Below are 17,534 nucleotides of genomic sequence, written 5' to 3' on the forward strand. Positions count from 1 at the left end.
GGATCGAGTCCCGGTTCCTACGAATGTAGGAATTTGGCTAATGGACCGGTGATTCACTCCTGGATGAGGATCTATTCCCAAGGACACACTTTGCAAGGTCTTGAAGAGGAATGGACGAAGTGATGATGAAGAATGAATGGTAGATGCAGCGGAAAGGATAGATGAACGACGATGAAGGTGAAGGGAATTGGATGCAGCGGATTTGAGGGGGGAATGAATTGTACTTCTAAGAGAGGTGAAAGTCTCTTAGACTACAGGCTTGATTACAGCTTAGATATGACACACTAAGAAGTAAACAAGTTGAGAAGATATTACACACTTCTCTGATCAAACAAGTAAAAAGAAGGTTTTTGATTGAAATGTTTGATGTCTTGCAAATGAGAAATACATGGTCTTTAAATAGGAGAAGGGGGACGAAGGAGAAGAGGAGAGAGGGGAAGAACATGCAAGAGCATGCACAAGGTCGAGCTCATGCAAGGTCATGCAAGAGTCCTCACTCATGCAAGATGATGCACAATGTCTAGGAAATTACAAAAGCATTAAATGCAAAAGAGATAGAGAAATGGGCCAAGACTTTCTAATAGGCCTTGGACCACGACTTGGGCTGGCAAAGGGGGCTTGAAAGTGTTACTTAGGCCTCATTAAAAACCTTATCAAGAAAACCCAATGGGATAAAACTTGACAAGGGAAAAAGAGTGCATAAGCAACACTTAACCCTTTACCGAGCACCTTGAGTTGTGGTCATTGTGAAAATGGTTTGAACCACGTCTTCTAGCTTCTTGTCCAGCTACTTAAATAGTCCATTGATGGCTTGGTTGAACCTCTTGGACCGTGACTTGTTAGAGGACCGTCCGGAACATACAAGGCTTCCTGCAGAACGCCTTCTTCCATCGGCAGAACATCTTCCTCTTCTGGCAGAATGCCTTCTTCTTTTGGCAGAACGTCTTCCTCTTCTGGCAGAACGCCTTCTTCTTTTGGCAGAACGTCTTCTTCTTTCGGCAGAAGCTTCTCAGGTTCAAGATGCTCTGTAACTCCTTGTTCCAAGTTGTCCATGGTCTCATCATCCTCTCCCACTTGAAAAGGATTTGACCTCAAATCCGAATTATCTGCACAATAAGGAAGAAGATCAGACACATTGAAACTGCCATTAACTTTGTACTTACCTTGGAGGTCGAGTTGGTAAGCGTTGTTGTTGATCCTTTTGAGCACTTTGAATGGTCCATCAATCCTTGACATTAGTTTGGATGCCCGCTCCTTTGGGAAACGTTCTTTCCTAAGATGAACTCACACTTGGACCCTCATTGAAAATGACCTATTTACGCCCTTTGTTCGCATACTTCTCATAAAGCTTCGTCCGGGCCTCAAGATTTTCCTTAGCCTTTTTGTGAACCTGCTTTACTAAATCGGTCTTTTTCTTGCCATCAAGACTTGATCTCTCACTCAAAGGTAAAGGCATTAGATCCAAAGGAGATGTGGGGTTGAACCCATAAACAATTTCAAATAGAGAAAACTTAGTCGCAGAATGCATAGAATGATTATAAGCAAATTCAACATGCGGCAAGCAATCTTCCCAAGTCTTAAGGTTCTTTTTAATGAGCACACGCAACAATGTAGACAAGGTTCTATTGACAACTTCTGTTTGACCATCAGTTTGCGGATGACATGTAGTAGAGAAAAGCAATCTAGTTCCTAACTTAGACCACAAAGTTTTCCAAAAATAACTAAGGAACTTAGTGTCACGATCAGAAACTATGGTCTTAGGTATGCCATGCAAACGAACAACTTACTTAAAGAACAAGCTAGCAACATGAGATGCATCATCAGTTTTATGACATGGAATAAAATGCGCCATTTTAGATAAGCGATCAACCACCACAAAAATATAATCCTTACCAGCCCTAGTCCTAGGCAATCCAACCACAAAATCCATAGATATATCAGTCCAAGGATGCAAAGGAATAGGTAAAAGGGTATACAAACCGTGGGATTGAACCTTAGACTTAGCTTGCTTACAAGTTGCGCTTCGTTCACATAGTTGTTCGACATCTCGCTTCATGTGCGGCCAGTGGAAACGTTCTTGCATCACCTTATATGTCTTAGCAACTCCAAAGTGTCCCATTAATCCACCACCATGAGCTTCCCTTAGAAACAATTCTCTCAAAGAAGAGTGAGGCACACAAAGTCTATTTTCAAAGAACAAATAACCATCATGGCGATAATATTTTCCAAAGGCAAACTTCTCACAAGATTGAAATATTTTGCTAAAATCAGAATCATTAGCATACAAGTCTTTTATCTGCTCAAAACCCAACAATATTGCATCCAAAGAAGTAAGTAAAACATACCTTCGAGATAATGCGTCGGCTACAACATTATCTTTACTTTTTTTGTACTTGATCACATATGGGAAAGTTTCTATGAATTCGACCCACCGCGCATGACGTTATTGAGCTTTTGTTGACCCTATAAATGCTTGAGACTCTTCGTGATCAGTATGTAGTGCTCGGACCAATGCGTAAAGCTCTTTGTTGTAGGTCGGATAATTGAGTGTCGCTCCTCCTAGCTTCTCATTGAAGAATGCTATGGGCTTATGATCCTGCATCAAAATAGCTCCAATATCTATCCCTGAGGTATCACACTCAATCTCAGAAGTTTTCATAAAATTTGAAAGAATTAAAACAGGGGAATTAGTGAGCTTCTCTTTCAAGGCCTGGAAGGCGTTTTCTTGTGCAGCTTCCCATTTGAAACCAACGTCCTTTTTAATAACTTCCGTAAGCGGTGCGACAATGGTGCTGAAATCCTTGACAAACCGTCGGTAGAATCCTGCTAAACCGTGAAAGCTCCTCACCTCGCTTACATTTGTAGGACTTGGCCAATCTTTGATTGCCTTGACTTTTTCCTCATCAACCTTGATTCCATCTTCACTCACAACAAAACCTAGGAAAACAAGATTATATGTGCAAAAGGTGCACTTCTTAAAGTTTGCATAAAGCTTTTCCTTTCGAAGCAAATCCAAAAGAAGTTTATGATGCATGACATGATCCTCTAAATTTTTGCTGTAAACCAAAATGTCATCAAAATAAACCACAACAAAATCACCAATATGCTTCCTAAGGACATGATTCATCAATCTCATGAAAGTACTAGGCACATTAGTTAACCCAAACGGCATGACTAACCATTCATATAACCCTTGTTTAGTTTTAAAAGCCGTTTTCCACTCATCACCTTCTTTCATGCGAATTTGATGATAACCACTTTTAAGATCAATTTTAGAAAAGATGCTAGAACCATGCAATACATCAAGCATATCATCTAATCTAGGGATAGGGTGGCGATATTTAACCGTAATGTTGTTGATGGCTCGGCAGTCCACGCACATACGCCAACTCCCATCTTTCTTAGGTACTAGCAACACTAGAACGGTACATGGACTCATGCTTTCTCAAATATGTCCTTTGTCCATCAGCTCGTTCACTTGTCTTTCAGATTCTTTTGTTTCAGTTGGGTTGGTGCGATAAGCTGGTCGGTTTGGTAAAGCGGCTCCCGACACAAAGTCGATTTGATGCTCGATCTCTCGGATAGGTGGTAAACCAATGGGATTGTCTTCCGGAAACACATCCTTGTACTCTTGCAAAACCAACTCAATCTTACTCGGTAGCACTAGTTCGGGGTTAGTTGAACAAGCAAGAGTTTCTTTGTAAACAAATAGTAAACTATTGTGACTTACCTTGCTCTTACCCTTTGTATCGATTGGTTCGGTTTGTTTGGCGGTCCACTGTTTCATGCTTAGCTGATCTAGATAGACCTCATGCGGCGTCATTGGAATGAGAGTTGTCTTTCGGCCATTATGTTCGAAGGTGTGTCGATTGGTGAAGCCATTGTGGACAACTTGTCGGTCTGATTGCCATGGATGTCCAAGAAGAATGTGGCTAGCGTCCATCGGAAGTATGTCGCACATGACCTCGTCTTGATACTTACCTATTGAAAGCGGCACTTTGACTTGCTCCTTGACGGACATCTCACCTTTTTCGTTAAGCCATTGGAGTGCATATGGTTTTGGATGTTTAAGCACTTCTAAGCCAAGCTTCTCAACCATAGTCCTGCTTGCAACGTTAGTACAACTACCACCATCAATAATTAAACTGCATACCTTATCTTTGACTAAGCATCGCGTGACAAGTTTTCCCTTTGTGTTTGCTCCTTGGTTTTAGTTAGAACACTCAAAGATCTTCTAGCAACAAGCAAATCTCCTTTAGCAGGGGGCTTCCAAACTCTCTTCCAAAGAGTCATTTTCCGAACGCTCTTCTTCAGACTCTACTTCGCCATTATCTCTAAGGACCATGATTCTCTTGTTGGAACACTCACTTGCATAATGCCCAAGTCCTTGATACTTAAAGCATCGAATATCTTTTGCTCAAGTGTTCACCTCCTTACCCTTACCTTTCAGGTCAGAATCTATCGGTTTTGGCTTGACGAATGGCTTGTAGTCCTTCTGATATCCGGGCTTGTCCTCCTTTTGATAGCTTGACTTTCCTGAGCTATAGCTGGTCTTGGTTGTGCTGTAGCTAGTTCGAGAATTCTTCCTTTTGATTTGCTGTTCGAACATGACTGCCTTGTGAAGCATCTCCTCAATTTCCACATAGTGTTGGGTTTCTAGACGGTCTTGGATTCCGCGGTTAAGACCTCCCATGAATCGCGACATAACAGCTTCTCCATCATCATGAATATTGGCTCTTAGCATAAGGGTTCCCATTTCCTTGAAGTACTCCTCGACAGACTTGCTTCCTTGAACCAAATTCCTCAAACGCTGATGAAGATCTCGGTGATAGTAACTCGGCACAAATCTCCTATACATGACGGCTTTCAGCTGGTCACATGTTTTGATCAGCACATCTCAGGTACGTCTGCGGCTGGTAACAAGCTGATCCCACCAACTTAAGGCATAGTCGTAGAATTCGGTAGCAGCAACTTTAACCTTGTTTTCCTCGGTGACCTCTTGACAAACGAAGACTAACTCCACTTTCTGCTCCCACTCCAAGTAGGTATCCGGATTGCTGGTTCCATGAAAGGCAGGGATCTTGAACTTTAGACCTCCCAATGGATCTCTAGGGACTGGACGTTCACGTCGACGCCTTCGCTGACCACTGTGTGAATAACTGTGACTGTAATACTCCCTGGTTTCATCGTTTGGTCTTGGTTCCTCCTGGTTCTGCCTTTGACGCTGATTTGGTTCTGGGTTGGTTTGATTCAAGTGAATAGCGCCAAGTCTTGCATCAAGCATGGTTGCCATAGCTGCTGTGACAGACTTAAGGATCCTCCTTTCAAGACTAGATGGAGAAGACTCTTCCTCTTCCGACGTCATCATGGTACCTGAAAAGAAAACAAAGATCCACAAGTAAATAGTTCTAAAAACACGCAAATGAAAACGAATCTGGGAAAATTATGAAAACGAATCCAAAAATTCTCAAATCAATTTGTAAAAATATTAGACTATTTCCTGGTTCTAACAAAGTTGATTTTGTAATTTTTGAACGAGTAAAACATATTATAAAACTCTCGCAAGATAAATGACAGATCTAAAAATAAAAATAAAAAGTGACGATTGGAATCTCAAAACCTGGTTGCAAAGTGGCTTTGATACCACATGATAGACTCCTGGATGAGAATCTATTCCCAAGGACACACTTTGCAGAGTCTTGAAGAGGAATGGACGAAGTGATGATGAAGAATGAATGGTAGATGCAGCGGAAAGGATAGATGAACGGCGATGAAGGTGAAGGGAATTGGATGCAGCGGATTTGAGGGGGGAATGAATTGTACTTCTAAGAGAGGTGAAAGTCTCTTAGACTACAGGCTTGATTACAACTTAGAAATGACACACTAAGAATTAAACAAGTTGAGAAGATATTACACAGTTCTCTGATCAAACAAGTAAAAAGAAGGCTTTTGATTGAAATGTTTGATGTCTTGCAAATGAGAAATACATTGTCTTTAAATAGGAGAAGGGGGACGAAGGAGAAGAGGAGAGAGGGGAAGAACATGCAAGAGCATGCACAAGGTCGAGCTCATGCAATGTCATGCAAGAGTCCTCACTCATGCAAGCTGATGCACAATGTCTAGGAAATTACAAAAGCATTAAATGCAAAAGAGATAGAAAAATGGGCCAAGACTTTGTAATGGGCCTTGGACCACGACTTGGGTTGGCAAAGAGGACTTGAAAGTGTTACTTAGGCCTCATTAAAAACTTTATCAAGAAAACCCAATGGGACAAAACTTGACAAGAGAAAAAGAGTGCATAAGCAACACTTAACCCTTTACCGAGCATCTTGAGCTGTGATCATTGTGAAAGTGGTTTGAGCCACGTCTTCTAGCTTCTTGTCCAGCTTCTTAAGTAGTCCATTGATGGCTTGGTTGAACCTCTTGGATCGTGACCTTGTTAGAGGACTGTTCAGAACATACAAGGCTTCCTGCAGAACGCCTTCTTCCATCAGCAGAACATCTTCCTCTTTTGGGAGAACGCTTTCTTCTTTTGGCAGAACGTCTTCCTCTTCTGGCAGAATGTCTTCTTCTTTTGGCAGAACGTCTTCTTCTTTCGGTAGAAGCTTCTCAGGTTCAAGCTGCTCTGTAACTTTTTGTTCCAAGTTGTCCATGGTCTCATCAACCGGCCAGTTGTGACCCAATGGTTGACAAAAAAAAATCGTAAAGACAAATTATTCCGTTTGGATTTTAAATATATCCGTGAAGTTGACAAAAAATGATAAAGACAAATATACATATATCTATTTTCTTCCACAATGTAATTGTAAGACAAATATACATATATCTATTTTCTTACAATTACATAGTGTATCAGTGTCATTATTTGACAAAGTCGTTGTTAGCTTAAGAAAAAAAATATGTAACGATAGTAATAATACAAATTTATTGTAATAAGTTTGACAACGATTCACGAACATGCATCCAAGTCCAGCCAGATATAAGTTGATAAAATAGGTTATTATTCAATTTTAAGAAAGATTAATTTATAGTATAACTAAATTCAGGTTACTTCCTCTGTTTTAGTTTATACATTGATCCTCGTCAATAATATACAGCATATGATTACGCAACTCGTTGCGTACAAAGTTATATGAATTGCGAGCAGTTTAAGTTTTAAAAAAACGTATTGAAACGAAATCGAGCTTAAGTTTAAAACTCAGTTCTGAATAGATCAATCCAAAAAAATAATTTAAACTCTAGTCTAGATATGAAGTAGTCAAATCATGTTGGATCTCCGCATACAACACAACAACCGATGGTTGTAATAACATTTTCAAAACCATAAATAGAGTAATTTCGAGAGATACCGTATTACTTTAAATGAAAGCATTTACCATAATCCAACAATGCGTACGAAGTGGTACGAAATAAGGTGTATACAAACTAATGGTTCTTGTTTTACTGCATATGATACATATCTTAGGATAAAAAACCAAAATAATTATCTTAAAATAAAAAGTCACATGTATAAGTAAGTATTATACGATTGTTTTGCTATAATAGAAACAAAACCAGTTGTTTTGCTTTGGTAGAATCCGATGCGAATCACTTTTACAAGTACTCTTTCTTCCTTTTTTTAGTTTCTTTATATGTAAGAGTGACGCAGTCTTTAAAGTTGTATAAGATCGGATATTATCTATATAAAAAAGCTTTTATTTTTAGATAGTATGTTTATATATAGTAGAAACTTTTAGAAAGTGTTCAATATGGTTCGTATAAAGATAAGAAGAAAATCATTATATATTGTTCTATATATAATATTTCTCAGTGACTATATTTGTAGTTCTTGTATAACTATTTAGCATGTATCGATAATAGCTAGATAGATAGTTTTCCATGTATTTTACTAGCTTTTTATCAACTTTTTGACTAATATATATCATTGGTTTATATTTGTTCTGCGACTCAATGATCAAGAAAACATTTCAGAATCTACTTTCACGTCCTGTTTTTATCTCATAAAAATTAAAAAGTTCTTTTTAAATCCGAATATACGTATATGTGTGCACCGAAGTTAGCAATGAGTCATTTTATGTGATTTTGGTGGACAGAGACAAAAGATAAAACAATGAAATCTTACCTATTATTAGTACATAGGCTCATTGGACGGTTGATGTTATTTCACTTTTTCCCCCTCACATGTTACATCTTATTTTCAAGTATTCTATATTCTTTCTTCATTTCTCATTCTACAATTGTAATTTATATCCTAGATTTAGCATCAAATATCCGGATTTCGCCAAAGCATTTTACTAATTTAGAGGTGAGCCACTGATAAAAAGTTTCCAACAAATCAACAATGGTAAAACACCAAAACTAAAACCTGAGTGATCGAGTGGTCCATGTGCAAACAAAGAAGTCCTCAAGATAGAACTGAACATAAAAGATATAAAGCAAGTTTACGTGCTTGAGTCTAGGCCCAATTATAACTTTATATTATCATTTATTTCTGTAGATGTAGATGCGTCATGAAATGGAAGAGCCAATTTGATACACAAGTGTAAAAAAGGGCTTCTTAGCACATTTACATTGCCTCTGATAGAAAACTAAATTATAATACACATTGGTACTATAACAACATTAATAATTTTGTTAGATCTTGTAGTGCAAAAGTCTTGTTCTCACAGAAAGAGGGATTCTTACATTGTGGCCTCCATCGTCAATCCAAGTCAAGCTCCCAAAGTGATAATCAGTATTCGCTCTATGAGTAGTAGAGACTTTGACCGTGAACGTAAGCTTGTTGGTGTTGTTGGAGCTGAATTCAAGAGTCTCGGGACTCACCTGGAGGTTAATACCTTGAGGCTGTTGGATCACAGCTTTGTAAACTGAACCAACTGGTCCAACATTGGTCACGGTTCTAGTGATGGTGATCTCTTTACTGAGATATGGGATTGTGATGGAAGGCAAGTTGACATCAAGCATTGATGGAATTGGGGAAGGGCAAGTGTATATTTTTCCAAGTAGTTTTGAGATGGACGTATTGTTGTAGCCTGCTGAGCACAAGTAATGAACATATTCATTTTCTCCCATGTCATAGACAAGTCCCGGATCGGCTACTTTCACCGGGTTCACGAGACCGCCTCCGTAGTCAAATGGGTCAGCGAGTTTGCGTGGGGAACCCTCGGCTGAAATAGGCTCTCCCGATGGGTCGGTTTGCAATGCTGCATTGGTTATATAATTATTTCGCGGGGGTTTCTTGTGGAGAAAGAAACAAATATTTTTGCGTGTGAATAAATATTATGTGTGTATGTTTACCAGTTGTAACGAGAGCGGATCGGATTGCAGCAGGGGACCAGTCAGGGTGGTTTTGTTTAAGAAGTGCGACGATTCCGGCTATGATAGGTGTAGCCATAGATGTTCCTGACAGGAATTCGTATCCTGACCATGATGGCATGGCTGCGAGTATACCTGAACCTGGTGCTTCTATATCCGGCTGTACTTTTAAAAAATCCAAAAGGTATGTTCATCAGTAACGTGAGAGACTAGTTGAGTGTAAGAGAGCAAGAAGTAAATAAGGAGTTTATACTTTACCTTAAGAACAGCAGGAGATATTGTATTGGGACCCCTAGAAGAAAATCCTGCAACCTTAGTAGCTGAAGGTTTGCCAACGAATGTCTTGGTTGGACTGATCTTAACTATAGGCTTTCTGTGGGATTCATTCAAGAAAAAGAGAAAATTTCTTAGTACGTCAAATGGATTTTAGAGAGAATTGTGTGAAGGAGAAGAAGCGTATACTTGGTTGTTTGCATGTACAATAATATATCCATCCCAAGTTCGTAGTCTACATAGGCAACAGGGATATCAGCCCTTTCGGTTACAACACTATCGGTTGGTTTTATCGCAATAATAAGGCCAACAGCGCCTACTTTTTGCATAACAACCCCAAAATTTTCTGCAAGTGTTCCTCTTATAAAGGAAAATAAGATTTTTCCATTAGCTATACCAGCTTTAAGATCCTCCTTTGTCAGGTCCTCGAAGTAAAGGATCTCAGAGAATCCAACTTCTTTTCCAGTGTATACACCTTCTTGACCCTAACAATGAAATATATTCCATAAAAGAAAGAGTTAAATGAACGATCACATTTTCTTGTTGATTGTGATGCAAGCAACCAATACGTACCAGTAAGGTTATATTATTTCCAAGAGTGATGGGCGTGAAGAATTCTCTGTCCATGGTTGTAGCCGCGACAGTTATGATCCACGGAGCAATGTTAGAGATTGTTTGAGAATCGGGACCATCGTTCCCTCCTGCAGCTACTACCGGAACTCCTTTCATAACAGCATGGAAAGCAGCGATAGAAAAGTCATCCCGATCAACTTCAAAAGCAAGCGGTATTTCATCTCCGATCGAGAGAGATAGTACATCGACACCATCACGTATGGCGTGATCCATGGCCTTTATAATATCTGGTGTGAAACACTTTATGTTGTTCCAACACACTTTGTAAGAGGCTATACGGGCCTTTGAGGCAGTGCCTCTCGCGGTTCCCTTAGCTAGGCCGAGGTAGTTCGCGTCTTGGACAAAAGAACCTGCGGCTGTCGTTGCACAATGGGTTCCGTGGCCGATTTTGTCTAGAGGGGACATGACCTCGTCTTTCTCCGTAATGTTGAGCTTTCCATTGTACATTTCCTTGAGACCCTTTGAGTAGTAAGTAGCTCCAATCAACTTTCTGTTGCAGCTCGATGCTTTGAACCCTTCTCCTGAAACACATCGTCCCTTCCAACGCCTCGGGATCGGTCCAAGACCGTTGTCATTGAATGATGGTGAGTCTGGTCATACTCCTGAGTCCACGATTCCTATAATTGCTCCACTTCCCATATCAGTCTCATGTAAGAGACCAGTTGGAGCGGTTGGAGTGAGTCCCAAGTAATCGTTAACCCTTGTTGTTGTCAGTTTCATATTCTTACTTCTCGTTACGTGAACAACATCCGGATGCTCTTACAAAAATCCAAAACATAAAGTTCAATTTCGATTAGTTTCACTTCGAAGTTTGACCTAATTCTTGCTCAACAAGAAAGATAAACGTTTCAAATTTTTACCTGAAAGTTCTCTTGCTTGAGATGATGTGAGTTTCGCTGCAAAGCCTGAGAAACCATGTCTGTAACTATAAATCATAGACTCACGAGAAGCTTCTTTGCTGCATTATCAGTCAAAACATATAAATTCATAAACCAATATTTTTTGACGCAACAAAACATCGATCGATCGAAAGCATATATATATATATATGCCAATGCTCATTCATCATTACCTTCCAAGAAGCGGTCCGAGAATATCATGATGTGATTCAGTTACAAGATCAGGATCATCATGTTGCCTCTTACCCAAATGCACAGTGTAAATCTACATATAAACATCATCGAAAAAAAATTAAAATCGCGAAGAATCTAAAATAGCCAAAATTATTCGCAATGATTCTGCCGAATAAAAAGAGCGAAAGTTTGATTACATACCTGGCTATCCTCATTAGCAGCAGTAATTAAGGCTATCTGGAAAATTAATACTAAACCTATGAACAAAACTACAAAATGCTTCTTATTATTAGATACAATCAGAGAAGACAACCCCATGTTATCTCTAAGATTTACGGGGTTGTTGTTGTTGAGGCAGATTCTTTTCCTAGAAGAATCTTCCAAGATTATAATTATTTATTTATTCTTGAACCACCTCAACAATGTCCTCTCTGATTTCATCCCAGAAGCATTATGATTGTGTTGATCAAGTCATCTCGTATTTAAATTGAAGCATTCGTCTAAGAATGTTGGGAGTTTTTTTTTAGACTACAACGAAGGTTGGGCATACCACCAAAGCTAATTTTGTGGTTTAGAACGAAAACGTATTATCAGTGTGAAATTAAAACGAGTTAAAACTTAAAACTATTTACATTTTGGTTTGTAAATAGGAGGTTTAAGAAAAATTAATTTGATAAACGTACACTCTTAGGAGTTATAAACGTACGTTACCGAACTATATGTTTGTCATAACTTATAAATGTTCAGGAACGTTAATAATTTAGGCTTGTTGTTGTCATTATAATTATGTTATTATGTTACCGTCCAAATTTAAAATTTCCATGAAAAGGACTAACATACATTATACATACTCGTAATATGTGTAATCGAAGTCTAAAGGTTCGAAGAAGCGTAAAATATATTTTTTATATATGTCATATGAAATATCTAACGTTTGACATATGTCTTGAAAGTTTTGTGGTCAAGGAAATATCCAAAAACAACAAAAAAAAAGAGTAGGCTAAGTGTTTAGATCGATTCACATTTTTTTTTTAAATGTGAAAATCGTGGGTTTATTATAAATTACATTTTACATTTTTGGTCGAATCATAACTCTGTCTAAAGGAAAAACGAAAACTTAAATCGTACGTTGAACTGAAATTTGTGTTGTTCGACCAAGTGTTGTTAGTTCGACTGGAAAGAAACTACATTAGCTATCAAGGGAAAATCCCAGAGATCACATTTTCAAGTTACATTTGGAAAGAAACTACAATAGCTAATGTAGGTAATGTGTAGTGACCAAAGTATTGCATGTGTATAGTTTGGTTTTAGAGTTTTGGGTATGTGGAACTTTTTTAGGTAAATTTCTAGAAGACAAAGAAACGTTACAGTTTTTAGAAATATAGTGGTGCATGTGAAAAAGTTTTTTAAAAAATTGATTTGGTTACTTATATTATTAAAACAATTTTTTGGCAATCATCATAAAAGAAATCCAAAATTTAGCGTGATCGAGCAAGAGTAATTATAGGATGGGTGGGGGTAATTGTGATCATTACCATACCAATGAAAACAATACACACAAAAGTATCACTGGTGATTTATAGGATCGGTAAACGAATTTTTCTAGTTTTTTGGACTTGGGCTTAAGGTACTACGCCTCGGATAAAGATAGGTGAACATGCCGAGTGAAGACATAGAACTCAGTAAAAAGTGATGATCGAGGCGTTACAAGACAACATCTGAAATTGGGTCATTTCTTTAGTGAAGCTGATTACAATGAAGAAAATATAAATCGTTAGGTACTCTTAAATATTATACAGGTTTAAAAAAATGTTTATTTGTCTTCTTTGAGCACTATAAACGGTTACTTCTTATAAAAAAGTATGAAGTTTTCTTTCCCTTTTATAATTTCATTTATGAAGGTTGCTTTTTTTCTCTTTTTCTTTTTTTATATCTATTTATAGATAACATTATATATGAGTACAATATAACCCGGAGAACACCGCATCTAAGGCAGTCTCATTGCTCAAACCAGATCATTCATTCCATTGAAGATGATGGGGAAAGGAAGCAAGAAACATCCTCTGATGACTAATTAAAGAAACACATAACAAGTCAGAATTAAGGAGAAATAAGTAATATGGATGATGATGATGGTGAGGAAGAGTGTTTTGTGAGGTAATGTTCTTAAATAGTTGTTTTTGTTATAGTCATTCTTCAACATTGTCTCTTAACTGTTAATCCCCTGGCTAACTAATTAGGTAATTTAGGTAGATCTGAATACCAAAAAAGAAGAAGAAAAATATCCCAAATTAAGCATGTATAAATAAGAGTAACTATATGATATTTTCAATATCTTTTTAAATGGTAACAATTTGTTTATTTCTTAACTGTATTTGGTACATGGCTATGTATATTTTTAGAATCCAGTTGATTATTTATGTAGTTTAACGTTTCTTATATATGAGACAAAACAAAGACATGTTCAAGCAACTTGTGATGCAGTAAGAGAATAATTGTTAGGGGAAAGGTTGTTATTATACCTACCCGGCCCCCTCTAAACCCAGAATGGGCAAATCTTTTCTGATTGCAGATCATACAAGTTCTCTAGTCATCAGCCTCGTGTTAATCTTGAACGGAGTGTTTATCTCCGCGGCACAACTCAATGGCTTGATGACCAAGGTATTATTTTATTTTACTTTTTCATCTTTTGAGTAATGATACTACAAGGGGCATATGAAGTATTTTTTTCTTTTTTTTTTCGATAATCCTAGATTCATATTGTACACTTGGGAGCAAAGCAACATAATACCCCTGAGCTGGTTACTAAATCACATTACCAAATTCTTGAACCACTTCTTGGAAGGTATGAATATTACAATGTAGTGAAATATTGAGAATATTAATGAGGGTATAATCATTTTTTGTTTAATGTTTTGTGACGTATATATAGCAAAGAAGCTGCCAAGAATTCTATAGTTTACAATTACAAGCATGGTTTTTCCGGCTTTGCAGCAAAACTTACCGCCTCTCAAGCAAAGAACCTTTCAGGTACTTCAAATATTTTTTTGGATTCTGTCCGTATAAACTCAAAAGAAGAAGCTATGAAACCACAGTCTGATTTGTTTTGTATCAGTGCATCCCGAAGTTCTTTCTGTTGTACCAAGTCGAGTAATGTGGCCGAAAACAACGAGGACATATGATTACCTAGGACTTTCTCCTACATCTCCAAAAGGTCTTCTACATGATACCAAGATGGGAAGTGAAGTTATTATTGGAGTCATAGACACAGGGATATGGCCAGAGTCACATTCTTTCAATGACACAGGTTTAGGACCGATCCCGAAGCGTTGGAAAGGGAAATGTATGTCTAGAGATGGATTTGACCCCAAAAAACATTTCAACAAAAAACTTATAGGGGCCGAGTTCTTCACTGAAGGTCTTTTAAATTCTGAGGCAGAATATGATTTCGAATCATAAAGAGAGTTTAGGTCCCCAAGAGATGCTAAAGGCCATGGGACACATGTTGCTGCAATTGCTGCTGGTTCTTTTGTGTCTAATGCAAGCTACAAAGGACTAGCCGTAGGAACCGCTAGAGGCGCGGCTCCTCATGCACGTATAGCTATGTACAAGACGTGTTGGAGACGTGCTGGATGTATTACAGCTGATTTACTCAAAGCAATCGATCACAGCATACGCGACGGGGTTGATGTTATATCCATTTCAATCGGTAATGACCCCCCAGCGAGTTTCGATGTCGATATGGATGACATTGCATTCGGTTCATTCCAAGCCGTGATGAAAGGCATTCCCGTTGTTGCTTCTGCTGGAAACGAAGGACCTGACGCTCAAACCATTGATAATGTTGCTCCATGGATCATAACCGTCGCCGCAACATCCTTCGACCGTTCTTTCCCTGTACCAATTACTCTGGGAAACAATCTAACTGTTCTGGTATGATGCAACTTTTTTAATCTTTTTTTTTTATATATATAATTATTATTGGTTATTCAGAGGTTTTAAAAACCTAATTAGTTTCTGGCCAGAATGTGATTCTTTTTTTATCCTCTCTGACTATTCCAGGCTGAAGGTTTAAACACATTTCCTGAAGTTGGATTTAGTGAGCTTCAGAACGGAATTGAATTGTTGGACACCAATATCGAAGAAGGGGTAACTAAAGGGTCCATCGTACTTGCGTTTACCCCAACCGCTACGGCGGCAAAAAAAGCAGATAACATACTCGAAGCTGGATGTGCTGGTATAATCTATGCACAATCTGTAATTAATCCTACGGTTTGCAATGGTGTGGATGTTCCTTGCGCCGTTGTAGATTACGAGTATGCAACTGACATCTTATACTACATCCAGACCTCAGAGTAATAAATCTTAAACCAAGTTTCTCTAATTACGTAGCTTTCTTGTTATTATTATTATTTTTTTCTCTAACACATGAGAACATTATGTAGTTCGCCTAAAGCAAAAATAAGCCCTTCCAAGACACTCAGTGGCCAGCCTCTTGCATCTAGGGTGGCTTATTTCTCTTCTAGAGGACCTAATTCAGTTACACCAGCAATTCTGAAGGTTTGCTTAGTAACTGAATATAATTATTTTTCGTTTGTTGTTGTTGCTGATTTTTTTTCGAAACACATTGATCCAAGTGTTCATGAAATTTTGGGACTCTATTGTATGATAATGCAGCCAGATATAGCAGCACCGGGTGTTAATGTTCTTTCTGCTGTAAGTGGTGTGTATACGTTAATGTCGGGATCATCAATGGCGACTCCTGTTGTGTCCGGAATTGTTGGATTACTCAGACAAATACACCCTGGCTGGTCTCCAGCTGCCATCCGATCCGCTCTTGTCACAACAGGTTCGTAGTTCTTACTCTAAAAACTATATACCAAAAATAAGATATGCTTGGATATAATTAAATTATCTAATGGTTTAGTTTTAGAAAAGTGTTACCAAATAAAAACGGAATCTATTATGGATCAATTTGATTCGGGTGGGGTTTTAATCAAATATATCTTTTAATTCTGATTGAACAAGTAATCAAACATATTTAATTACTTTCTTTGTTGAAATGAAGCATGGAGGACTGATCCATCTGGAGAACAAATATTTTCAGAGGGATCAACGCGTAAACTTGCTGACCCGTTCGACTATGGAGGTGGCTTGATCAACCCAGAGAAAGTAGCAAACCCGGGCCTCATCTACGACATGGGCATCAATGACTATGTTCATTACCTTTGTTCTGCGGAATACGATGACGGATCCATCTCCAAACTAGTTGGTAAACCTATCAAATGCCCTTCTCCATTGCCAACTATGCTCGATTTCAACATGCCTTCCATCATAATCCCAAGTCTCACTAGAGAGGTCACATTGACTAGAACCGTGACAAATGTTGGACCGGCTGATTCGGTTTACAAACCCCTGGTTGAGTCTCCACTTGGTATAGAGCTTGATGTGAATCCGAAGACTCTTGTGTTCGCTTCCAACATTACTAAGAGTACGTTTAATGTGAGAGTGAAAACGAGTCATAGAGTGAACAGTGATTATTATTTTTGTAGCTTGTGTTGGACTGATGGTGTACATAACGTCACTATTCCTATTGCCGTGCGAACAAAGATCTTGAAGAGCTATGATTAATCATTTTTTTTCACTTGTAACTAATATAGGGATTTTTATGTTATTTTTTTGGTAATGATTCATATATATTCTGCTATTATTTTGGTTAATTTCATATATTCTATATATTCTTCGTTCACTACAAGAAAACATGCGTTTAGCGACTCCAATATTGGTCGCTAAACAGACGCAAACACCTACTTTGCGACTACTAAACGACTATTTGAGATAGTCGCAAAAAAATAGTCGTAAATTTGTGGAGTCTCAAAATGGTCTCAAAATTACGACTGGATTACGACGCCGTTATATAGTCGCCAATAAGCGACGTTTTACATACTCTTTATATTAGGAACCTTCGGTCGTAAACATAGTTACAAGTCTGTCGCAAATTAGTGATTAAATTATGTGACCATTTTAAGACTCCGTATCTGTCGCCGCAAAGTAGTCCTCATATATTAATAACCATTTTGCCACTTATCTGATAGTTTCACAGAAATAAATTTGGTCGCAATTTGGTGACATTTTAGCATATAATAAACTGTTTTATCTCTCAAATTTGGAAAAAATCACAATTATTTAAAATTCAAAACCAAATCATTATCATAATCATTCAACAAACAAAAAAAAAAA

General features: G+C 38.0%; 2 protein-coding genes, 1 long non-coding RNA gene and 1 pseudogene across 3 annotated transcripts; 1 reads left to right on the forward strand and 3 right to left on the reverse strand.

Moving 5' to 3' along the window:
- Window positions 1–324: 324 nt before the first annotated feature.
- On the reverse strand, window positions 325–5,701 carry LOC147941373 (uncharacterized). Its single transcript, XR_015561184.1, has 2 exons — window positions 3,347–5,701; window positions 325–2,937 (listed from the first exon to the last, which is right to left on the reverse strand). It is a non-coding gene; the product is annotated as an uncharacterized LOC147941373 (long non-coding RNA).
- A 2,755-nt stretch (window positions 5,702–8,456) lies between these two features.
- Window positions 8,457–11,867, reverse strand: LOC104704650 (subtilisin-like protease SBT3.16). The gene is made up of 8 exons (XM_087456594.1): window positions 11,496–11,867; window positions 11,294–11,385; window positions 11,082–11,179; window positions 10,162–10,979; window positions 9,778–10,073; window positions 9,574–9,688; window positions 9,298–9,475; window positions 8,457–9,203 (listed from the first exon to the last, which is right to left on the reverse strand). Exons 4-8 carry the CDS (start codon window positions 10,666–10,668, stop codon window positions 8,635–8,637), a joined length of 1,665 nt encoding a protein of 554 aa, XP_087312720.1. The 5' UTR covers window positions 10,669–10,979; window positions 11,082–11,179; window positions 11,294–11,385; window positions 11,496–11,867; the 3' UTR covers window positions 8,457–8,634.
- On the reverse strand, window positions 10,816–11,612 carry LOC147941374 (subtilisin-like protease SBT3.16). The gene is made up of 4 exons (XM_087458495.1): window positions 11,496–11,612; window positions 11,294–11,385; window positions 11,082–11,179; window positions 10,816–10,979 (listed from the first exon to the last, which is right to left on the reverse strand). Exons 1-4 carry the CDS (start codon window positions 11,610–11,612, stop codon window positions 10,816–10,818), a joined length of 471 nt encoding a protein of 156 aa, XP_087314621.1.
- Window positions 11,868–13,841: 1,974 nt separating the features above from the next.
- Window positions 13,842–16,925, forward strand: LOC104704652 (subtilisin-like protease SBT3.17; annotated as a pseudogene).
- The last annotated feature ends 609 nt before the right edge of the window (window positions 16,926–17,534 follow it).

The sequence above is a fragment of the Camelina sativa genome, chromosome 7 (genome assembly GCF_030686135.1).
Source record: "Camelina sativa cultivar CO46 ecotype springtype chromosome 7, ASM3068613v1".
NCBI lineage: Eukaryota > Viridiplantae > Streptophyta > Magnoliopsida > Brassicales > Brassicaceae > Camelina > Camelina sativa.